The 25,922-nt window shown below is 34.8% G+C and overlaps 1 protein-coding gene across 1 annotated transcript in view; it reads left to right on the top strand.

Moving 5' to 3' along the window:
• Positions 1 to 25,922, top strand: part of SPAG16 (sperm associated antigen 16) — a 925,123-nt gene that overhangs the window by 635,843 nt on the left and 263,358 nt on the right. Inside the window, exon 14 of the mRNA XM_055345436.1 lies at positions 13,218 to 13,283. Coding sequence (XP_055201411.1) covers positions 13,218 to 13,283 — 66 coding nt within the window. The remainder of the gene's footprint in view (positions 1 to 13,217; positions 13,284 to 25,922) is intronic.

Genomic DNA, 25,922 nt, shown 5'->3' on the forward strand with positions numbered 1-25,922 from the left:
AGTGATAATATTTATGATAATATTTTTGTAATAAGTAAATTACATCACTTAATATACGATACTCATGGGGCATCTGGCATATGTTAAACAAAAGTGAGGGAGGCCAAGGAATATTGGCAGGGGAGCAGAATGATCTGAAGACTTGAAGGCTCAAAACAACTGACAAACCTTCAGTAGGAGATCCTTGGAAATGTCTCAAGTCCTACAGAATAAACCAGACTTTTTTTTTAAAAAAATTTTTTATTTATTTATGATAGTCACAGAGAGAGAGAGGCAGACACACAGGCAGAGGGAGAAGCAGGCTCCATGCACCGGGAGCCCGACGTGGGACTCGATCCCGGGTCTCCAGGATCGCACCCTGGGCCAAAGGCAGGCGCCAAACTGCTGCGCCACCCATGGGATCCCTAAACCAGACTTTTAAAAGAATGCTAACCCTGGGAAAGATATTCTAATTTTTTTATGAATGATTTGGGTAGCGGTGTTATGCTGGTCCTCTTTGTTAATAAAATTCTTCAAGACACAAATTATTTAGGCCAAAGTACCCCAACTCTCACCCTTCAGCTGCTTCCCTAATCATAGGTAAGTTTCTATAAGCAGAATCACCTGGTACTCAAACCAGACTCACCAGGAAGGTTTGGGAAAAAAAAAAAAAAAGACAAGTGACTGGGCATACCCATGGAGCTCTGTTACAGTGGGTCTGGAATACATACATTTCCAACAAGTTCTTAGGTGATGCTGGGTCTGGGACCACACATTGAGAACTATTATATAAGGAAAGGTTTCTCAGATGCTTTCAAATATAATATAGAGTAATATAAAATAAATGGAAACATATTTATGTGCATAAAAATTAAATGATAATAGGTCATGTATATATTTAGGGTAACCGACTATATCCTTTCTCCATCTCCTCTCTGAAAACCACAATTCAACCGACACACCAAGACTCTAAGCTGGATACTGCATTCAGTCCTTTAATTAACTTTAACTTAAGAGCAAACCACTTGTTGTTGGTTAAATTGTGTCCTCCGAAAGGATGTGTTCACAAGTTCTCCCCAGTACTTGTGAATGGTGCTGGATTATAAATAGCCTTTGGAGAGAGAGATAAGCATTTAGGATAAGGACATACTGGACTAAGGTGGGTCCTAATTCAGTGCGATTGGTGTCCTTAGAAGAAGACGGAAACACAGATGGCCATGCCATGTGAACATGGAGCCAGAAGTTGGAACCCGGCACCTTACAAGCCAAGAAATGTCAAGGATTTCCAGCCATCACCATAAACTGAGAGAAAGGCATAGATAGAATGTGTTCTTCCTCAGGGCCCTCAAAAGGAGCCAGCACTGCTGACACTTTTGTCTCAGACTTCTAGCCTCAGGACTGTGAGAGCATAAATTTATTTCATTTTAAGTTCCCCCTTGGTACTTTGCTATGGCCGCTCTAGGAAACTAACACAGCCTCTTTACGACAGGACCTACAGGATTTTCAGCCTACCTCTTAAATTTGCTTCACATCCCAATATTTTTTATTGAGAATATTTTTATTCTCTCCCACTCATTTTATTTCTTCATCCTTAGAGGGCAGCATTAAAGAAAGGGTGCAAGAAGAGGGTGGAGCAAGTGTGATCATCTGAGCCTGAAACCACTAGAACCCGAGAGAAAGTCGCCCACTGTGGAAGTACTGATCATTTTCAGGATTCCCCAGGTCAGGGCCCTCTTTTAATTATCCTTAAACTTTCCACTTGCCCTTCCATTTTGGGCTCTTGCCACTTGGATTTACCCAGTTCTTCCCCGTCTATTCCTGAGTCTACTCTTCACAACGTAGCCATCTCTTCACCTACGAAGTCCACTCATTCTTGTTTTTCCAAAGTATTTCTCTTCATTACAAGGTCTTTAACATCCTTCTCCACTACTTGTCTTCCCTTCTCCATGTCCCCTGCTTTCCAGGGCCTTGGCTGGGTTGACTCTTCCTGTTACTTTAGTTCTGTTTTCAGACTGTGGTTCCACTGTGTCCACTCAGTAACCTCCCTATATTTGCCCTTTTCCTCGTTCTTGTAATGTCTTCTGTCTTCCGGACATCATCCCATGTTCATCCTTGTCTTTAATACTTGGTTCACTTTGTCATTCCTTTCCCTGTTGCCTGACACAGTGGTTCTCAACTCTGCATTGTTTGCATAACAATGTTTCCTGTAAATGCCCGACTTAGTGTTTCCCACAGGAACTGTAGGAGGCTGGTGGTTTTACGTGCAGAGGTTTGTTTTATTAATGCTGGAAGATTTAGATATTTTGTCAAGGAAAATGTATTTCTACAGACAACTTTGGTCGGCTTGATACTGACTATTGTACTTAATCACTGTGATGGACATATTGTGACAAAAGCTCATTTTTATCAAAAGAAATTCCCAGAGGGTTTGCTGATTTGATGAAATGGAATAATTAAATACAAAGGAAGGTGGCTGGAAATATATATAATAAAAATTCAGTCAGTTTTCACGCTACTGGGAATATTTTTTTAAACCCTTGCTCCTAAATGGCACCAGAATTCCATGTGAAAGCTTTCTTTCCTTTTAGAAAAAAAAAAAAAAAAACAAAACACCTTGTTTCTTCAGCAATTCAGTCTAGAACAAAGAAATCAAAAATACTATGTCCTAAAAAAAAAAAAATTCCACATTTCCACAGCAGAAATTATGTAGAGGCAAGGCAAACTATCATTAATAAATGAAGCTAATTAGACTTGATTTGCATATTTAACTCATCTTAATTACACATGGATTCAGCAAACGTTTTAAAAGCTGCAATCAATCTTTCACAGACATGGTTAGTTATTTATACGAAATAACAAAAACCAGGATCCTTGTTAATGATTATTCTGTTTCCAATTTATAGGCCAGTGAGATTGTTTCGGTAATAATAATGGAGTACATTTTTCTTTAACAATTTGTAAGCCTATAAGGTTAAAATTCTTTGGTTTCACAAAGTTATTTAAGAAAATATTTGCAAAAATATATTAATTTTTTAAAGATTTTATTATTTATTCATGAGAGACACAGAGAGGCAGAGACAGAGGCAGAGGGAGAAGCAGGCTCCATACAGGGAGCCCAATGTGGGACTTGATCCTGGGCCCCAGTATCACACCCTGAGCCAAGGAAAGATGCTCAACCGCTGAGCCACCCAGACATCACTAAAAAATATGAATGTTATATAAATTATTATATTAAATATTTGACCTTGTTCAATTAAAAAAGGATCTTTATAAAGTTCTTTGTCATTAATTTTTAAACTTGGTAACTAAGGTAGTAGCTATAATAGAAATAGCTACTTCTAGCTGGTAATGAGTAGGAGGATATTTTTCTCACGGCTGGTATAAACTAATTCTGTTCACCTTTGGACACAGTTTGCTTTGCCTTCTTTAATAGTAATTTTCCTTGGTCATAAAATTTGAAATAAAAATGGATAGAATACAATTGCACAATATAATTCTCTTTAACTTCAATAAGTTTTATTTAGATAGTTTTCTTAAACATTTTTAGGTATTTTACTTTAAGTAATTGATTTTCTAGAAATATACGTAGGAATAATGCTATGAGGAGACAATACCACTGTATTGTGACATGAAAGTCTAGCAAGGATGGTGGTGGGTGGTTGAATAGAGAAGGTGCTGTGGGCAGGAAATAAAGCATACATAAAACTTTGCTCTGTGCAACTGCCAAATGAGCGTGAAATTCAGTATGGCTCCACTTCCTAGAGTTCTTCTCCATGAGGATTCTTTCATAGAATCAACAATTATGAGAGGTTAACCCTTGATCTGAATTGTCTTGAAAAGGTGGAGGTCATGTGGTGAAGGAAAGAAAAATTGATGAAGGGCAAACTTACCCAACTTGTTTCATAACTTGGGCCTAGAAATGGCCCATGTGTGTGTGTATGTACCATTTCAAAAATATTTATTGCTTACCTCTCATGAGCCAACTCATCTCTGCAGTTAACATTATGGAGTGATGAAGATAATAGATGTCATCACTGCTATCTGCATATTGTTACTTTGTAATAATTAACATTTATTGAGCACTTGGCTATGTCCCAAGCAGCAATCTAAGCATTTTACATGAATTAATTTAAATCCTCACAATGGCACCATCATGTAGATTCTCATATTATTTCTATTTTGCAGATGAACAACTGAGGCTCACAGTGTTCCAAGGACATATTAAGTGGCAAAGCCCAAATTCACATTCAAGCAGTGTCACTCCAGACCCTGTGCTCTTAACCATTACATTATGTGCATACATATTATTCATCTATTTAGATATATGCTCAAATATGATATAAAATTCAACTTTTCATTTTGAAATTGCTTATTAGCTCAAAGTGCATTGATGCAATATACATCAATTCTATATACAACACAATAAATACTATAAAATAATCTCACAGTTTGACTCTTAAAACCAGCTAATGCCTTAATACTATTACACTCCTAAGATATTTTATAAATATTAGAATAAAGATATCTCTGGCCCTTTGGTTTGGGCTGAATTTTGTCCTTTCAAATTCACATGTTAAAGTCCTAACTCTAGTACTTTGAAATGTGACTGTATTAAGAAAAAAGGGTTTTTAAAGAGGTAACTAAGGTTAATGAGGTCGTTGGGATGGACTCTATTCAAATCTGACTGATGGTCTTATAAGAGGAGATTAGAGCACAGATACACACAGAGGTAAGACAATGTAAAGATATAGGGAGAAGATGGCCTGCTACAAGTCAAAGGAAGGTCTCAGAAAGAAACCAACCCTGTCAATACCTTGATTTTCTATTCTAGCCTCAAAAACAGTTGAGAAAACACATTTGTGTTGTTTAAGCCACCGTCTGTGGTATGTTGTTATGGTGGCCCTAGCAAAGTAAAACACCTTTAGTTCTCTCTGTGGTGTCAAAGGATGAGACCACCTGTCAATATCTGAAACAAAACAACAACAACAACAAAAAAAAACATAACCATAAAACCTAATTTATCATATACCTCAGTAAAGAAGACTTATACTAATTGAACAAATCCAGTTGCTGATTTTATATCCAGTTTTCGTGGAGAGTTTATTTTGGATAGCTGGTTATAGGGGTAGCAGTGGTTTAGGTCAGTCTTAGAAGAGTGGTTTGTGTTGATTATCGAGACTTACTTTTTGTCTCTTATCGAGGTGGAAGAAGGTTAATTTGAGTTTTAGGAACATGTGCACTGTAGTGAATCTCTAGCCAGTTGGCTGAGTTTCAAATCATGAGTCTGATGCTATTTGGCTTTTCAACAAATGTTCACAGAAGTTAGTTGTCATTGATTAATTAGATAGTTTTAAAACCAGTTCTGGTTGTTTACTTGTAAGCAGAGCTATGGAACTGTTACTAATTGACTGGACAAATTTAAAACTAGTTCTGGTGTTTGTTACCATGACAATGAGTCTTTTCCTAGGAAAGTGGTGATTATCATTTTTTCTTTTTAATTCTCAGTGGCCAACAAAATATAAGTAGAACAAAAAATAGAAAAGACTACAAATTAATCTACAATTGGTAATATCTCTTATTTGTGTAAGCATTATCCTAATCCTTTACACAAATTTCTCCAACTATAAATGGGAATTTAAAATATTGCCAGTTTCATATGGTATAGATTAAAAGAGTTACTATATATAAAGTACTTAGTGTGGTGTTTATATAAATGAGAGATAGGAACAATAACTTCCCAATGAGCTGAATTCTAAACCCTGTGATTTTATTCTAGTATTACATTTTTTAATCACTACAATATACAACTTCTCTTAATAAAATGCTCAATAGTGTGATTTCATTTATGTAAGAATTGAGGTAGATAACATGACACAGTAAAGAAAAAATGCATTTGCACAAACCATCCCAGGAAGTATACAAAAGATACTATTACAGTGGTTATATCTGTTGATGATCTAAGATAGGAGACTAACTTTACTATTTTTTAAGATTTTATTTATTTATTCTTGAGAGACACACAGAGACAGAGACATAGGCAGAGGCAGATGCGGGTCTTGATCCCCAGACCCGGAATCAAGTCCTGAGCCAAAGGCAAGACACTCAACCACTGAACCATCCAGGCATCCCAGGAGACTAACTTTTCATTGGGTAGTCTCATGTACTATTTAAATTTTCAACCATATTCCTGTATTTCTTTTCTCCAATATAGTTGGAATGTTTTTACTAAGAAGGACATGAGGAAACTTTCTGAAGTGATGGGAATGATCTATATCTTAATCTAAATGGCAGTTACACAGATACATGCACAGATAAAAATCCTATCTGTGTACGATAAAAATTCATTGAGCTAAGCCCCTAAGATTTATGCATTTTCCTGTGTTTAAGTTATATGTGGTATGCCAATAAAGACATTTTAACACATCAAAACGACATTTTAAAGATAGCCTTGTTAAAAACAAAAACAAAAGCTCTGAGTTGGGGAGGCTTACTTTCTATTTTCAAGTCTTTTTTTTTTTTTCCAAAAGGCTATGGAATCTATTTGTCAGATAAACAACAAGTAAGAAAGTAAGTTAGTGAATATTAACTTTTTAATGATTTTACTGATGGTATTTTGGTTAGTTTATGACTATTTGTGATTTTATATTTTATGATTATTTTATGATTTTATAGTAGAACTAATTCTTAAGAGTTTTTAAGCTTTTCTTTTGTCTGGAGTATTAGGCTTCTAATAAGTGTAATTTTAATTTTTTTTTAACTTTTCACATGGCACTATTAATAGTAGAAAAGCTTTTGATGAGATTAATCTCCCTGCATAGCATTTATATCAGTCAAGTAAGGCTAGGTTGTGTTACACTAATACACAGCCTCCGAACCACAGCAATATTTATATCTTGGTTGGGGTCTGAGTCCTCTGTAGGTTGGAAGGGGGATCCAGGATGACCCAGCAGACCCTTAAATACTCTAATGCTAGACAGGTGGAGTTGGAGAGAGCAGGAGAGGGGGTTATTCATGTCATTTCTGCTCACAACTCTTGCACCAGAACTCATTATGTGGTCCCACACAACCACAGGGGGGCCAGGAGATGCACATCTACAGAACAGAAAAATTGGAAGATGGCACTAAAAAGTTGCCTCCACCTTTCTCCCTTCAAATTCCTGCATATTAAGGGTTAGATGATTTTAAAATTACAACAAAGAGGAGTTACTGTCTTCTCTTTGGCACTCATTATCTCTGTCACGATGAATTAGTGCTTCTGTTTTTCTCATCTCTAGAATAAGTTACAATAGAACCCGTGTCATTGAACTGTGAGAATTAAATGTAATAATAAATAAAGCACTTAGCACAAGGCTTTAGTTACATAACAAACACTGAATAAATGCAAAGCTGCCTCCTCCCCCTGGAGTCATCAACTATCTCCATGTAGTTTAGAGAGAATGGCATAATCAGTGGATAAATATCCTACTGAGTTAGAACCAAGTAGTGGGAAAGGAGGTGAGAGAAATAAGACTGTGCATATCACATGTCATAACTAATCAAAATGAAAATAAATTTTGGGGAGAAGACCAAGCTATTTATCCAAAAATAAGATCTGGTAAGGGTAGATTTTTTTTCTCCAATTTTTTTTAAAGATTTTATTTATTTATTCATGAGAGATACAGAGAGAGAGAGGCAGAGACACAGAGGGAGAAGCAGGCTCCATGCAGGGAGCCGGATGTGGGACTTGATCCTGTGTCTCCAGGATCACACCCTGGGCTAAAGGCAGCGCTAAACCGCCGGGCCCCTGGGGCTGCCCTCTTCCAATTTTAATCATGATCACTCTGTAACTGTGTACTTTTTTACTCAACAACTGTTTATCAAATCCTACCACAACTGTCTTGGGACTTGGGGATAATAAGACTGGTGGACAAGACAAACACATCTCAAAGACATTTCTCTTGTGGAACTATATTCTAGTGGGAGGAAACGAACAATAAGGAAACAAATTCTTAAATTATTTTAGTTCATGATGAGTGTGATATGAAAAAAAAATAAAACAGGGTGGCCTATTCGGAGGGTACCAACACCTGCAGAAAGTCTGCGTAAGCCTCAGAATTCAAAGGCTTAACCTGGTAGAAGCTTGGTTCTCATTCATGGAATGTCGTATTGGAAAGTCCTGATTGGTGGCTTTTCTCCTTGTGATGGTTTAGAAATTCAGGCTAGTTCCACTTGTGCTTTTCCATCTTCCAGAACACTTCTGCATAGAGGATTATGTGGGATATTCTAATGGCCAGGCCCACATGCGACTTATTTCATGATTGTGCACATCTCACTGGACAGAACTCAGTCACGTGGTCATACCTGACCTCAAGTTCGGCTGAGGGTCCAAGAGAAAAAGGAAAGGGATTTTATAAAAGTTTCTGTTACTGTAGGAGAGGATGCAGGAGAGGACGCAGGAACATTGGATATCAGACATCACTGAAAATGTCGTGTTTGAGTTGAAACCAGAATGCGAAGGACAAGGGCATGTATTTACCTACAGGAAAACATCCCAGGTAGAGAAAACAGGACATCCTAGGCCTGTTAGAAGAAGAGGAAGGCTAATGTGCCAGTATTATGTTTTGTATCTATATTTACTTATTTATTTATCTTGACAGGAAACAGGAGGTTTCTGGATCAGTGATCAGATCATTTATTTACTCACTGAGCAGCTTATGTTGATTTGCCATTTGTACATTTCCCATGGAAAGAAACTGCAAGAGCTGGGTGCACCCCACAGGTATAGTGGGGTTATGTATCATAGAAAGGAACTCCCCCCAAATTCTGAAAATCAGAGCCCTTGTGCCCCTCCAAGGAGGCAAGGTGATGGGGAGAGGAGAGATAGAGAAACCTTTGTCGGAAATGTACTTAGATTCTCTCTGGGAAGAGAAGAGATAAGCCTCTACACCTGCAACCCCTGAAATGTAAACAAAGACCTTACAGGGAGACGCACCTAAATCTCGCCAGAGATCTCTATCTTTAGGGTTGAATTGCTATTCAATCATCCTTTAATCCAGGTGTAGTACTGTTTGCTCAGAAAGCCCTGACCATGCAGAAGCATGAACATTTTCAGGAAGTACAATGCATGAGAAAGAAGAATAGTAAAGGATGGGGTCACACAGGCAGACAGGAGCCAAGCAGTATGGAGCCTTTGGAATGAAGTAGAGTTTGGAATTTATTCTGAGTATGATGGTAATTTTTCAGATGGCTATTAGCAGGAGCGTGGCATGAGCTGATCCAGGTTTTATTGATCACTACTGGCCATAAGAGGAATAGATGTGGGGTGAGCTAGGAGCAAGGAGACCAATAAGGATGCTCCTGCTGTCCTTGGACTCAGTATAATGGCTGATTTCCTGCACAGAGTAGTAATGGTGGAGAGGGAGACAGGTGGGCAGAGTAGGGCTTTATGATGAAGGAAAAACTGATGTGCTGGATGATGGATGGGTAGGGGGTGGGGGTAGAAGCAGAGTGTTCTAATTCTCAGGTTTGTGATTGTTTTTGTTTTTTGTTTTTTTTTTTAGCAACTGATTGTGCCACTTATTTAAAAGGGAAGATTTGACAAGAGTAAAGATAGGCTGTTGAGAAGTAGTAAGTCAAATAGTCTGCTTTTGCATATTCTATCTGACATGCCGTATCACCAGCAGGAAACAGATGATGCATGAAGTAAATTCAAATTGAATGTTTACAGAGAAATGAATAGGGTTAAGGGACCAAACACAGGACCCAAAAGCTAGCTAGCAGCAATGGGGAGCCTTCAGGGACAGGAGAAGGAGAACATTACTGGACACAGTGGAGCTGTAGCCATGAGATATGGCCCACATAACATGAATAGTGGAATTAGGTAGAAAACAGGATTGCTGGCAAAATCACAGCTGAACAGGAAGGAAGCTCATGTGGTCATTTATCTGCCCTCTGTTTCTTTCTACTATTTCATATCTTTCTGGTGCTTCCCTCTGGCTGAATCCAACCAGATGCCACAGGGTGATGTGGTTGGTAGAGAGCAGGACACAGACTAGGGCAGTGCCACATAGAGAGGGAATCTTATGGACAAAAAGGAAAACCAGCACGAATGAGCCTCTATGACTCTTTACTGGGGTCCTTATGGAAAAAGAGAACTAAGGGCAGAGATGGTTTGGAAGTCATCAGCGTTTCAGTGGTTTATGTTGCAGGTTAAGAGCTAATATTTGTTAAGCTCCCACTTTGTGCTAGGGATTCCACCAACATTTAAATGCATTTTTCTACTTAATTCTCAAAACAAACCTAGAGGTTAAATATTACTATCTCGTTGGACATGACTAATGATATTTAACCTCTAGGTTTGTTTTGAGAATTAAATGAAGCAACCGAATAAAATAAAATAAAATAAAATAAAATAAAATAAAATAAAATAAAATAAAATAAATAAAGCAACCGAAACACAGTGAAGTGAAGCAATTTGTTTAAGGTCACACAGCTATCAGGTAGCAGATCCAAGAATTAAGTCCCAGGCTTAATTTCTATCCTCAGGGCCAGTGATAGTGATCATCCCTGCACAAAGCTTCTCTGAGAGAATCAAATACTGGAGTGATGATATGTTGGGTCACGTGGGGTTTTTTTCTTGTAAGACTCTTGCTTCTTTTACATTTTTTCCCCCACTTCTTTGAAAGAAAACAATTCTGACAAGAATTCATCAGAGAAGAAATTCCAAATTTTAACATCCCGGTTTGGGTATTGCTTTTGATTAAGGCTGTTTGCAGACTAGAATATTACTAACCCACATATTCCCTATACCACAAAAAGAGTAGATTCACTTTTATCTTGGGAACAAAGCTGGATAGAAAAGCTTTTTTTTAACTTTTCTTAATTCATGAAACATTTATCTTCAAGTCAGGTTTTGTTATAGCAGCACAAATGTGGTCTGTCAGCATTTCCATTATAACCCCATATTTCCAGGGCTTTTCAAGAGTGCCTTAGAGATTCCACTTTGAATTAAAACTTGGCATTCAGGATTTGAATCAGAAAACTCCATTTTCCTTAACAATTAATCAAAGAGTTTAGAGGTTCTCACTTTGAAGAGTACCAAATGTAAAACTTTTATAATGCAAAAAAACATTTTGCCAATTAAATATATTTTTAAAAAATATTAGCACTCACTATGCAGGTATATTACACAACTATATATGATTTTAATTCTCAAAGAAAATTAACTGTAAAAGTTCCTAAGATAATATATGAAAGCTAATTATAACTTATACTTTGCTGTTTGGGCTCTGTAAGTAATTTATTTCTACTTTGGGAATTTAGAGGATTTGAAGTTCTCAGCATAATTGGTTTAAAGTTATAGCAGTATCAAGATAGTGAACCAGAATAACATGGGCAGGGGGGATCCTGAAAGAATGCCAAAGTGTTTCAACATATTTTTGTGAAATTTAAATTCATGTGGGGAAATTTTGCATTCTGTGAAAAAGGATTAACAGCATGCATTAATCTGAAAGTAAATATTTGAAATTTAATTTGCTGAACATAATGGCAATAGTGAGGACCAAATAGAGCTTAGGTATAAAAGCCTTCCCAACTTTGCTTAGTTCCAAACTATTCCATGAATGTCCTATAACAACAAGGAGACTTGATGATGATACTCCATCTTTTCTATCTCATTTTGTAATCTTTCCTCCAGTCAAAATTGTTTAGGACTAAGTGAATACCAGGTAGTGAATGAGAGTGGATGAAACCTTTTAGAAAGCCTGTTCTCCTTCTGATTTACTTTTCTCCATCTGCACTGGGTTTCTTTGCTTTTCCAGAAACATACCAGATAAACTATGATTTATGAGACATTTACTCTACCTCTTCCTTCTTCCTGGAATGCTTTTTCTCCAAATGTCTGCTTGGCTTGCTTCACTCCTTGTTCAAAACTTAGTTTTTGAAAGTAGTCAAACCACATCATTTTACTTGATAATTTGGTTTGCCCTTAGCCTCTCAATCTGAAAACTCATAATACCCCTTATTCTGTCCAACTTTTATTCTTTCCACAATACTTATGGTCTTCTAACACATTTTATACCTTTTTAGAATATCTATTCCCACCCTCTCCCCTTACAGTGCAATGCCGATGAAGACACCATTCTTTGTCTTATTCATTGAAAGACCCTAAGTGCCTAGAATTGTACCTGACATAGATTAATTGCTCAAAAATATTTGTTGAATGAACACATTATTGAATTAAATCTGAATTTTAGCCCATTACAAGAATCTACAAACAATATTCTAAATATAACTCTCTGATATTTCTACAACATTTGTGTTATTTCCCTAATAATAATTAAGAATGCCCTTTGAACATTGGTGTCAAATGAAAACTTACCACATTTAAATCCCCTGTGTAATTTGTTATGGGCTCAATTTGTTTGAAATAATTTAAATTGAACTTTGGAAATTTTTGTAGTTAATTTTAATTTTAGCTATTGTTTGGAAAAGATGACCTGAATGTGTAGATGTGAAATATAGTTTTCATAAAACAAATGCTTATTTTGTGTTAAAAATACTACTGTTCAGGGGCAGCCCGGGTGGCTCAGCGGTTTAGAGCCGCTTTCAGCCCAGGGCCTGATCCTGAAGACCTGGGATCAAGTCCCATGTCAGGCTTCCTGCATGGAGCCTGCTTCTCCCTCTGCCTGTGTCTCTGCCTCTTGCCCTCTCTCTCTCTCTCTCTGTCTGTGTGTCTCTCATGAATAAATAAATAAAACCTTTAAAAAATACCACTGTTCAAGTTTTATAATATTTTTATACATATAATGATATTAATGCCAAACTGTGAAAACTCGGGAATTAAAACATGATCTCATAATCTAAAACAAACAAAAAAGAACCCCATATCCCCAGCAGTGATGGAAATGATGTGTTGAAAATAAGAACCCTCTATAAGGGCTTCACTACTTGGCCCCATAGCTTGAGAGCTATGCTAATTGCAAGATGAAGTCATTTAGTAAAACTTTATCAGCAGCTAAATAGTGTAAAAGTGAGGATACCAGAGTTTCAGTGCACAGACAAGCACTGCGGACACACCAGCACAGCCTTCTCTGATTCTGAATGGTAGGTGATAGCGAAAGCTAGTATTTTTTATTGTGAGAATTTATTAATTTTATTGTTGGACTAAAGCAATACTTTAAAACAAATGAAATTAATTACCTTTTGATTCACATATTGAATGGAATTTATCTGATTCTATTTCTGCTTTGTCTTCCTAGGGTAACTGTGAGCAGTCACTTTATGGTCACATGCATTCTATCAATGATGCTACCTTCACTCCTAGGGTGAGTTCAGTTCTCCCAATAAATTATTTTCATATTTCATACATATAAGCTAATTTTAATGTAACAAAGTCTCAGAGGAAGATGGTAAGTTAACAGGGTGAAAATAACAAATGTAGGAATTAACTATGATGGTGGAAAAAATAAATAGTTTGAGTTGCAGAAGTTTAACGAACACACAAAATGCACAGTGGTAAGAACAGTGAGGAGTTGGTTCTATCATACTTCACTCTACTTAAACGGATTTTTAAAAGCTTCTTGTCTAATGTGTGCTTCAATAAAGTAGGTGGGTTATAGACTTGGAAATATTAATGTAGAATCATAAAAATAATGAAAATGCTTGAAAGGAAACCCAAGAATAAAAAAGCCATCAGAGAAAAATAGACTTTCTTCAGGTTAAAACAGAGCAACCTTGATTTGACAGCTTTTCAATTACTCACTGAAAGGTTTCAAATATATCTCTCTTCAAATAAACTGATGACATAGCAGAAGTGTTTATCCACAGCTTGAGATATTCAGATATCAGGATGATATCACCAACTATGAAAATTGTTAAACACTGCTTTGAGTCGCCAAGCTAATTGAGGTTGTCTTTAAAAGGGTACAGATAGTACTCATGGAAGGATGATTTAAGTTTGTTCTTTTTCAGATGAAAGCTATTTGACTGATAGATGACCTCTCAAGTCCTTTCAAACTCCATGATTTAATTATAGCTAGCATTTTAATTTGTCTCTAAATTCCCAGTAGAGTGTGAATCTTAATTCCATACTCCTCTTCTTTCCCAATTAGCTGAAAAATTAATCTGATAGATTACCTACCTCTAACTTCAAAATGACAGCATCGTCAAAATTCTGACACTATCATGCTGTTATTATTCTTTGAGACAGAAGAAGAATGTTCACTAAAAATTATTTCTTCTAAAAGAATGTTATTTGCTCCAACTAAAATTGTGCTGATGCCATTGTGAATGACACCTGGAATGTTAGTGATGGGCTCAACTGCAATTATATTTTAACAAATTCATCTTAGTAAGGAATTTCCATTTAATTGACTCTGTTGAGCCAATATATTATGGATTAGTTCTAGGTACCAAGTAAAATTTTATTTTTAGCAGAATATAGAGCCATTTAAGCACAGTGAACCCATATGATATAGGATATTTATGCTAAAAATCTAGTAAGTGGCTTATAGCCTCACATACTCTAAGAAAATTAAATGGAAGCTAAAATTAAATAAATTATTTTGTGAGTAAGGCATTTCATTTTGGTAAGCAATAACATAGCTAAAAAAGACATACCATTTAACATCCCAAATAATAAAATTAATAAATATAAAATTGACCAAACTGAATTGATTCATTTAGCAGTCAAGAGAGACATATATTAAGTACACGTAATCAAAAGGCAAGATGATGAATATGAGGTCCAGGTGTCCAAGATCAAAGTGGCTGACCTGTTTTTGTTTATACACTTTGTCCATACCAAAGGACTATGACCACACTCTTCCAAATCAACATCCCCAAGCCTCATTAAATGTTTCCATTAATTTATCTCTTCTTTGCTGTCAATGTTTAGTGACTATTAAGGAAATGGTATTTTATGATGATGACCGACACTCATGGGTGGAACTTTTGGTCGCATATGTCAATTATTTTGAAAACAGTTTTATTTCACATACTTGCCAAGGAATGTCAAGAGATTAGGAGGCAGCAGTGACTGAAAGAACACAAAGACTTTACTCAAGGACGTGGCATTGTGACACAGTTCACATTCAAACAAACTATCAAACAAAGCTGTCATAATAAATGCATTATACAGTGCATATATAGCAGGCAGAAATTTGAATTATTTAGAATTAGACTTGCTAATTTGTTTGATGCCATTAGGGGTATGTCTTCAAGTTGCATTACTAGCTAAAAAAATGCATTTTGCAATTTATATAAACACAATTTTAGGAAAATGCTACAATTTTAGATTTGTAAGCAGGGATCACAAATGTAAAATTCAGTGTTATCTAGCTAGCAACCAAGAATGGCAGAAACAACTATACAACATACAATAGTTGTGTATGGTCCTAAAAAGCTATTAAGTTGAATTGTATTTCCATGTGTTATTATTAGGATTCTGATGTCTCTATTTCTGGTTGATCTTTCTATCGGAAATAGGCATTTATTTAAAACTTCTTTTTAAAGTAATCTGAGACATTTTAAGGAATTATGAAAGCATTTAACTAAGTCCATTTTGTAAAGTGAAAACAAAATTTAAAAAAAATTGATAGTAATTGCTGGACACAGAAAATTCAACATAAGTTCAAAACAAAACAAACCAACAATTGTGTAAAAACACACAGCAAGAGAATGAGCAGGGTATCCCTATCAGAGTGTCCTCCACCTTCAGGTTTCCAAGAAACAGTCTGACTCAAGTAGAGAGAGTCCATCAGGACTTCTAGTAGCTCTTGTTGCATCCCCCGAGAGGGATGTGAGAGATGCGAAGGGTAATGAGATCAGATTAGGAACAAACAATTCTCTGAGAATGAAAGTCTAAATTATAAGGGAAAACCTGCTGGCTTCAAATGTCTAATAATAACAGAAATAAATATAACACATTCTGTATGCTAAATTGGTCATAAAATCAACATGAAAACATCAAAAAGCCAAGTACTAATAAAACATAAAGGTAAGTCCAGTCTGCATTTTCTATCCCTAAGTATCTTACCCTGCACTTTCTACCTTTAGGTATCAGAGGCTATGGATCCAGGTTGTTTGATAAGAAATACCCCAGAAAGTATGGTCTAAGTCAGCTTCAGTTTAAAGGTCATTAAGGGAAAAATTGACTTTCAGAATTAAGTGAGGGATCATGGGTCAAATGAGATGTTTTAAACTCAAAATATACCATCTTCCCACTGAAATCCAAAAGCAGATTCCCTACTGGGAACAGATTTTACTGCTGAGAACCTCCTTAATTCTTTGAAGACTAGAGTTCCTGAATCATTGTCTTTCTCTACACATGTGACCCATGTGCCTCTCACCACTTCCTTGACTACATTTTCTCCAACACCCTTTTTCTCCTTAGCTGTATATTCCTGAAGTCAGACTCTGAACACCATTGCATTAATTGCAAATGCATCACGTCCAAAACCTCAATTCCAAGCATGCTTTTCTAGATGTTTCTATTTGTATTTCTGGTCTTAAGTAAATCTAGTACAATAATTTTTCTCCCTGAGAGCTCAAATCAGTTAAAACCTTACTCATCATCTTATCACCCCTTCCTTCCGCCTTCACTTAGCATTTTATCACAGCTTAGGTTCTTCAGTTGTCATTCTGTCAATTCCACTAAAAAACCTTAGTTCTATTTGACCTCATTTCCTCTACATAGCATAGACACCTGGTAAATCTACATTCTTTATAGAAATATTTTAAAATGCTGGAGATTTTAAAATACTAAACCATCAAACTGCTTGTTTTCTGCTTTTTGTTTTATTTGAATGTAGTTGACACAAAATGTTATAACATTAGTTTCAGGTGAATAACTTAGCGATTTGAGAAGTTACACATTGTGCTATGTTTACCACAAATATAGCTACCATCTGTCCCATTACATTGCTATTAAAATCTCTTTGTTTTCCTGATGCTTTGCTTTTTATTTCCATAGTTTACTCATTCCATGACTAGAGGCCTATATCTCCTTCTCCTTCACTCATTTTGCCCAACCCCCTACTCTTCCCCCACCAATGGCAACCATCAGTTTCTTCTCTGTGTTTATAGTTCTGCTTTTTGTTTGTTCACTCTTTTTTTTTTAAGATTCCATTTATGAGAGGAGTCATACAGTATTTTGCTGTCTTGGTCGAATTTCACTTAGTAAAATCCCCTCCAGGTCTATCTATGTTGTCTCAAATGACATGATATCCTTTTTATGGCTGTGTAATATTCCACTTAGGATATATACCACATTTTCCTTATCCATTTATCTACCGTTGCACACTTAGGTTACTTCCGTGTCTTGGCCATTTTAAATAATGCCACAATAAATATAGAGGTGCCTATATCTTTCTGAGTTAGTGTTTTGGTTTTCCTTGGGTAAAAACACCATAGTGGAATTATTGGATCACATAGTATTTCTAAACATTGCATGAGGGTGCCTTTTTCTCCATATCCATGCCAATGCTTATTGTTTCTTCTCGAATTTAGGCATTCTAATAGGTATAAGGTGATATCTCCTTGTGGTTTTGATTTGCATTTCCTTGATGATTAGAGATGCTGAGCATATTTCCATGTCTCTGTTGGGCATATGTATGTCTTCTTTGGAGAAATATCTATTCAAGTCTTCTGCCCTTTTTAAAATCAGATTGCATGGCTTTTTTGGTGCTGAGTTGTATGAGTTCTTTATATATTTTGGATAACCCCTTGTTGGTTATATCATTTCCAAATACCTTCCCTCATTCAGCAGGTTCCCTTTTTTGTTGTTGATAATGGTTTTCTTTGCTGTGCAAAAGCTTTTTATTTTGATATAGTCCCAATAGTTTACTTTTGCTCTTGTTTCTCTTGCCTTAGAAGATGTACCTAGAAAAATGTTATTTGGCTGATGTCAGAGAAATTCCTGCCTGTGAGCTCTTCTAGGATTTTTATTGTTTTCAAGTTTCTCATTTAGGTCTTTAACCCATTTTAAATTTATTTTTGTATATGGTGTGAGAAAGTATCCCAGTTTCCTTCTTTTACATGTAGTTGTCCAGTTTTCCAAGCACCAATTATTGAAGACTGTCTTTCTCCCATTGTGCAGTCTTATCTCCTTTATCATAGATTAATTGACCATATAAATATAAGTCTATTTCTGAGGTCTCTATTCTCTTCTATTGATCTAGGTGATTTTTGTGTCACTACCATACTGTTTTGATACTACAGTTTTGTAATATGTCTTGAAATCTGGAATGTGGTATCTCCAGCTTTGTTCTTTCTCAGAATTGCTTTGTCTATTTAGAGTCTTTGGTGGATCCATATAACCTTTGGTATTATTTATTCATTCTGTGAAAAATGTTACTGTATTTTGATAGCGATTACATTGAATCTGTAAATTGCTTTAGATAGTATGAACATTTTAACAATATTAATTATTTTAATCCATGAGCATGGAATATCTTTCCATTTGGTGGTGTCATCTTCAGTTTCTTTCATCAGTGTTTTGGAGTTTTCAGAGTATAGGTTAACCTCTTGGTTAAGTTTATACCTGGGTATTTTATTCTTTTTGGTGCAATTGTAAATGGTGTGTTGTTGTCATTTAAATTTCTGTGACTTTGTTGTTCATGTATAGAAAGACTACACAGATTCCTGGGCATTAATTTTATATTAATTCATTAATATAATATAATATAACATAATATAACATAATAATATAATATAATATAATTTTATATTAATTTTATATTAATTAACACTTTATTGAATTTATTACTTCTAGTAAGTTTTGGTAGCATCTTTAGGATTTTCTTTTCTCTCTTTTTTTTAGATTTATTTATTTATTTAAGAGAGAGAGAGAGAGAGAGCGCGTGCCCAGTGGGAGTAGGGGGGGACAAAAGAACAGGGAGAGAAATTCAAGCAGACTAGACTGATATGGGGTTCAATTTCATGACCTCGAGATCAGACGTGAGCTGAAACTAAGAGTTGGATTGCTTAACTGACTGTACCATCCAGGTACCTCTCATTTTAGGATTTTCTATGAATAGTATTATGTTGTTTCCAGACTGTGACAATTTAACTTCTCCTTTAAGAATACAGGTGCCCCTTCTTACATTTTTCTTGTCTGATTGCTATGGCTAGGACTTCTAGTACTACGTTGAATAAAATTGATGACATTGGACACCCTTGTCATATTGCTGAGCTTAGAGAGCAAACCCTCTATATGTGCTGTGGGTTTTTCATATATGGTCTTTATTATGTTGAGGTATATTCCTTCTAATCTCATTTTGCTGAGAGTTTTTATTATTTGTTTATTTATTTACTTATTATTATTATTATTATTATTATTATTATTATTTTGCTGAGAGTTTTTAACCATGAATGAGTGTTGAATCTTGTCAAATGCTTTTTCTGCATCTATTGAGATGATCATATGATTTTTATCCTTCATTTTGTTGATGTTCTGTGTGACATTGATTGATTTACCAATATTCAGTCATACTTGCATCCCAGAAATATGTACCACCTAATCATGGTGAGTGATTATTTTAATGTATTATTGTATACAGTCTGCTAATGTTTTGTTGAGGACTTTTGCATGGGTGTTCATCAGGTTTATTGGCCTGTAGTTTTCTTTCTTTGAGGTATCTTTGTCTAGTTTTGGTGTTAGGGTAGTGTCGACCTCATAGAATGAATTTAGAAGCTTTCCCTGTTTTATTTTTTTGGAATAGTTTCAGGATAACAGGTATTAACTCTTCTTTTAATGCCCGATAGAATTCACTTGTGAATGCCATACCGATCTGGTCCTGGACTTTTATTTTTTGGTAATTTTTTAAATTACCAATTCAATTTTGTTACTTGCAATTAGCCTATTCAGATTTTCTATTTCTTTCTGGTTCCATTTTAGAAGATTGTATGTTTCTAGGAATTTATCCATTTCTTCTAGGTTAAGTTTGTTGACAAATAATTTTCTTTTTTTTTTTTTGACAATTTTCCATAGTATTCTCTTATAATCCTTTATACTTCTGTGGTATCAGCTATTACTTCTCCTCTCTTGTTTTGATGTTACATATTTGAGTGCTTTCTCTTCTTTTCTAGAGTCTGGTCAAGCTTTTGTCAATTTTGTTTATCTTTTCAAAGAACCAGCTTTTGGTGTCATTGATTTTTCTATCTATCATCTATCTATCTATCTATCTATCTATCTATCTATCTATCATCTATCATCACTACATTATTTATTTCTGCTTTGATCTTTATTATTTCCATTCACCTTGGTCTTTATGCTTTTTCTAATTTCTTCATGCATAAGAGATTGTAGAGTTTTTTCTGGTTTCTTGAGGTAAGCCTGTATTGCTATATACTTCCCTCTTAAAACAGCTTTCACTTTGTCCCAGAGATTTTGGACCACTGTGTTTTCATTTTCATGTCTCCATGTATTTTTTTGGTGCCTTCTTTATTGTTTTATTGCCTCATTAGTTGTTTAGTAGCATGCTGTTTAGTCTCCACATGCTTGTGTTTTTCTCTAGTTCTTTTTTTTCTTGTGATTTATTTCTAGTTTCATACCATTGTGGTAGGGAAAGTTGCATGGTATGAATTCAGTCTTCTTAAAGGTATTGAGGCTTGCTTTGTGGCCCAATATGTGATCTATGTGGCCCAATATGTGATCTATTCTGGAGAACAATTCATGTAAAACATGTTTATACATTGAAAATAATGTATATTCTGTTGGACAGAATGTTATATATATATATACATATATATGTATATATATATAACACATATATATTTATATATGCCAAATGTGTCATTCAGAGAAATTGTTTTCTTATTGATTTCCTGTCTGGATGATATATCCATTGATTTAAGTGGAGAGTTCAAGTCTCCTCCTATTACTATATTGCCATCTATTTCTCCTTGTCTGTTAATATTTGCTTAATGTATTTAGGTGATCCAGTGTGTTGGGTAAATAAATATTTGCCATTGTTATATGCTCTTGTTGGGTTGATTCCTTTATCTTTATGTAATGCCCTTCTTGTCCTTGTTACAGTCTTTGTTTTAAAGTCTATTTTGTCTGGTGTAAGTATTGCTACCCCAGGTTTTTTTTTTTTTTTTTTTTTGCCTCCATTTGCACAGTGAATATTTATGCATCCCTTCACTTTCAGTCTGTATGTATCTTTAGGTCTGAGGTGAATCTCCTGTAGGCAGCATATAGATGAGTCTTGTTTTTTTGTTTTTTATTTTATTTATTTATTTATGGCTTGTTTTTATATCCATTCTGCCCCTCTATTTTGATTGGAGCATTTAGGCCATTTACATTTAAAGTAATTAATTGATAGGTATGTACTTATTACCATTTAAAATTTGTTTTCTGGTTGTTTTTGTAGTTCATCTTTATTTTTCTCTTGTTCTCTTTCTTTTTGATCAGTGAATGTCTATAGTGTTTTGTTTGGCTTTCTTTATCTTTATTTTTTGGGGTTTGTGTTTACCATGAGGTTCATATATAACATTCTAAGTAAATAGCAGTTGCCTATTAATTTGAAAATCATGTAGTTCAAATGCATTCTAAAAAATTATCTTCTCCATTTTATGTATATGTTGTCATATTTTACATCTTTTTTTTCATATTTTTCTTATGTCTATTTATGATCACTTTTTTCCTTAAAGAAGTCCCTTTAATATTTCTTGTAAGGCTGACTTAGTGCTGATAAACTCCTTTATCTTTTGTTTGTCTAGAAAATTCTTTATCTTTCTTTCAAATCTGAATGATAACATTGCTGGGTACAGTATTACTATTTGTACGGTTTCTCCCTTCAACACTTTGAATATATCATGGTACTCTCTTCTGGGTTGCAAATTTTCTGCTGAAAAATCAGCTGGTAGCCTTTAAGATTTTCCCTTGTAAGTAGCTTCTTTGTTTTTCTCTTGATGCTTTTAGTATTCTCTCTCTTTAACCTTTGATTAAGTTATTATGTGCTGTGGTGTGGACCTATTGGTGTTCATCTTGTTTGGAATGCTCTGTACTTCTTGGACTTGGATGTCTATTTCCCTCCTTAGATTAAGGACATTTTCAGTTATTATTTCTTCAAATAAGTTTTCCACACATTTCTCTCCTTCTTCTTCTTCTACGACCCTGATGGTGTATATGTTTGTTCACGTGATGTCCAAGAGATCTCTTAATCTACCCTCATTTTTTAAGATTCTTTTATCTTTTTTTGCTGTTGAGCTCGTGTGCTTTCCATAACCCTGCCTTCCAGGTTACTGATAGTTCTTCTATTTTTTCTAATCTACTGTTGATTCCCTCTACTGTGTTTTTTATTTCATTTATTGTATTCTTCAGCTCCAACTGGTTCTTTTTAATATTTTCTATGTCTTTATTGAAGGTCTTACTGAGTTCTTCCATTCTTTCCTCCAGCCCAGTATCTTTATGATCATTACTGCATATTCTTTATCATATACTTTATATATGACCATTCACTTCATATTGCTTATTTCAGTTTCATTTAATTATTTTACTGAGTTTTTTTTCCTTGTTCTTTCTTTTGGAGCAAATTCCTCTGTCTCCCCTATTTTGCTTGACTTTCTGTGTTTGTTTCTAGTATTAGGTAAAACTCTAAAGTTGAAGGAGTTGTCTTGTATATGGTGATTGCTATGTATACTGTATGTGCTTGGTGACTGTTGCTGTCTAGCTGGAGCTGTTGATATATTTGCTAGTTACTTTTTTAAACTGTGGCATGTTTCCGTCTCTCCTGCTATTCTCTTGCTATTTTCTCTATCTCTATCTTTCTCTACAGTTCAGTAACTGTTTAGTCAGCACTCAGTTCTTCTTCAGGAGAAATTGTTATATTAATAGGTTTAATCTGGTGTGTTCTGTGAAGGAGACTTCAGTCTTCCTGTATTGTCATTTTAAACTGGAACTCTGTTTCTTTTTTTCTTTAAGTTACCTTTAAATTTATGACTCCAAAGTACAAATAACTACTCATTATTACTTAACGTTTGTTTACTTATTTATTTTATTTAGAGAGGGAGAGAGAGTAAGGTGGGAGAGAGAAAACCTTAAGCAGGCTCTGGAGTCCAGTGTGTGGACCAATCTCACAATCCTGAGATTATGACCTGAGCAGATGTTTAACTGACTGAACTACCCAGGCACCCCACTATTACTTAACATTTAAACTATGTTTCTGTAGTGTGTTCACTTTTCTAGTCACTTAGGTTATTTTTATACCTTCTTCATAAGTATCTTCATACTTCCCTCTCTCCTCTCTTCCACAAACTCTCTTCTTAGATCCTTGACTTATTTTTTAGTGATAAAATAGAAGCCTTCAGAGAAGAAATCTCTTGTTCCTACCCCCATCTCTAAATGTATGGTCATCTCCAGGCATTGTTAGTGTCTCACCTTCAGTAATCATAGGAGTTTGTCAGCTCCTAAGAAATTTTAATATTGTAGGTTGTACATAAATTTTGTTTCCCATTCTTCTTTCATTCTTTTCATAGGTTTATGTTACAATTATTTCTTTTCCCCCCTTTCTATAGGATACTTTTATCTATATGTAACCTCATTCCAAAACTGTTTTAAAGATTTTATTTATTTATTCATGAGACACAGAGAGGGAGAGGCAGAGACAGGCAGAGGGAGAAGCAGGCTCCATGCAGGGAGCTCGACGTGGGACTCGATCCCATGGTTTCAGGATCACACTCTGAGCCAAAGGCAAATGCTTAACCACTGAGCCACCCAGGCTTCCCAACCAAAATTGTTTTTTAAGTTTGAATTCCATCTCTCAGTCACTTGCTCTCTTACTTTTCCTACTTTCATATACTCTTTATTTTTTTATTTATTTTTTTGGTAAATTTGGGTTTATCTAAAATTGCTTTTAGTCTCAAATCTATGAAATATACATGAAAAATTTGAGGGTTGTCTTTGAATTGCTGAATTATAATTTGATTACATAATTGTCAGAAAAAATATCTGTATGATGTCAGTTTTGGAGATGTGATAGGACTTGTTTGTAGCCTTGTGCATGATCATTTTTAAAATGTCCTTTGGAGGCTTAGAAAGAATATATGTTCTTGTTTGGGACATCTTATTGTATTTGTTAAAAATTTTTATAACTATAATTGCACAAATCTCATAAAAATATGATTTTTGCCTGTTTAAAATTTTATATTATGAGAGAGATTAAAATTTCCCAGCATTCTTATGGATTTTCAATTTTCAATTAAAAAGAAATCTTTTATAGATTTTTATATATTCTATTTTCAGATGCTATTTTGCTTTAGATTTTGTTGAGACTCAATTGTTAGATGCATGTAAATTTATGAGTCCTACTCATAAAACTTCCTTAAAGGCTTATGTAAAATTTTCCTGTTTGACATAATTAAAACATTTTGTTTTAAATTACTTATTTTGATCATATATACACAATGTACCTTTTATAATATCCCAATTTCCTTTCTTTTTTATGGTTTCATCTGATTTATTTCTCTTAAAAGCAGCATATACTGTTTTACTTTTGTTTTTAATAAAATCTGAGTGTTTTACTATCTGACTATAATTTGTCTACATTTGTTATAATTATTAATATATTTGGACTTACTTTTACCATCTTGTTTTGTTTATTCTATTATATAATTTCCTTGTTTTTATTCTTTTTTGTCTATTTCTAATAGTTACTATTCCATTTTTAACATATACACATTTTATTTCTATTAAATGTCTACAGTTTAATTATACTGCTATTCTCCCCAGAATAGCACAAAGAAATTAAAACAAACTTTTTTCTAGACATCGTTTTGAAATACTCCATGTTATTTTTATTTTACATTTTGATATTACTTTGAAATAATTGATATTTATCAGAGCTACCAATATATTTTTGTTATTTCTTTGTTTGGAATTAACTTACCTATTTTTTCTCCTTCTTTGAAAGGACAATTCATTTTTGTGAAAGAATATTCTCTGGTAGTTCTTTCAACAAGAGTCAGGGGGTAATAAGTTTCTTGGTCTTGGCATATTTTATTTTCATTCTGATTTCGCATTTTCTTCTGTATTTGTTTTTGCCATCAAAGTCTGCTGTCAATCCCAATAGTTGATCCTCTGTCAGTAACCTATTTATAATTTCTCTCTGGTGCTTTTTAGGACATTTAGTATTTTATTTTTAATGTCTTTATGATGTGTGTACATATGGATTTTTCTCCTTTTTTGCTTTAAAAATTCGTGTGCTTCCTCACACCCTGTCTTCATAATCATGGAAAGGCTTCAGCCATTATTTCTTTAAATATTGTTTATTGTCAGTTCCCTCTAGTCTATCCCTTAGACTCCCCTTTTATCCTTAGATTGAAACTATTTTTTTAGTTACCCAAGTTTCTTAACTTGCCTTTGTATTTCCTATGCTTTAGTTCTCTATGTTAAATTCTGATGAGCTTCTTTTCTTTTAAAGATTTTATTTATTTATTCATGAGAGACACAATGAGAAAGAGAGAGAGAGGCAGAAACACAGGCAGAGGGAGAAACAGGCTCCATACAGGGAGCCTGACATGGGACTCCATCCTGGGGTCTCCAGGATCAGGCCCTGGGCTGAAGGCGGTGCTAAACCGCTGAGCCACCTGGGCTGCCCAAGCTTCTTCAGATCTCTCATATAATTCACTAAAATTTATTTGGCTGAATCTAGTTTACTATGTAACCTTTCTATTGAACTTTTTATATTTGTTACTACATTTATCATCTATAGAATTTCGGTTAGGTTCTTTTCAAGTTTGCTTGTCCTTGTTTCTTTTTTTTTTTTAGTTTAGATATATGTTAATTTATTTTTTTTAATGATTTTATTTATTCAAGAGAGACACAGAGAGAGAGAAAGAGAGGCAGAGGGAGAAGCAGGCTCCATGCAGGGAGCCCGATGAGAGACTCCATCCTGGGACTCCAGTATCACACCCTGGGCTGAAGGCAGGTGCTAAACTGCTAAACCACCCAGGGATACCCT

The sequence above is a fragment of the Nyctereutes procyonoides genome, unplaced genomic scaffold (assembly GCF_905146905.1).
Source record: "Nyctereutes procyonoides isolate TBG_1078 unplaced genomic scaffold, NYPRO_anot_genome, whole genome shotgun sequence".
NCBI lineage: Eukaryota > Metazoa > Chordata > Mammalia > Carnivora > Canidae > Nyctereutes > Nyctereutes procyonoides.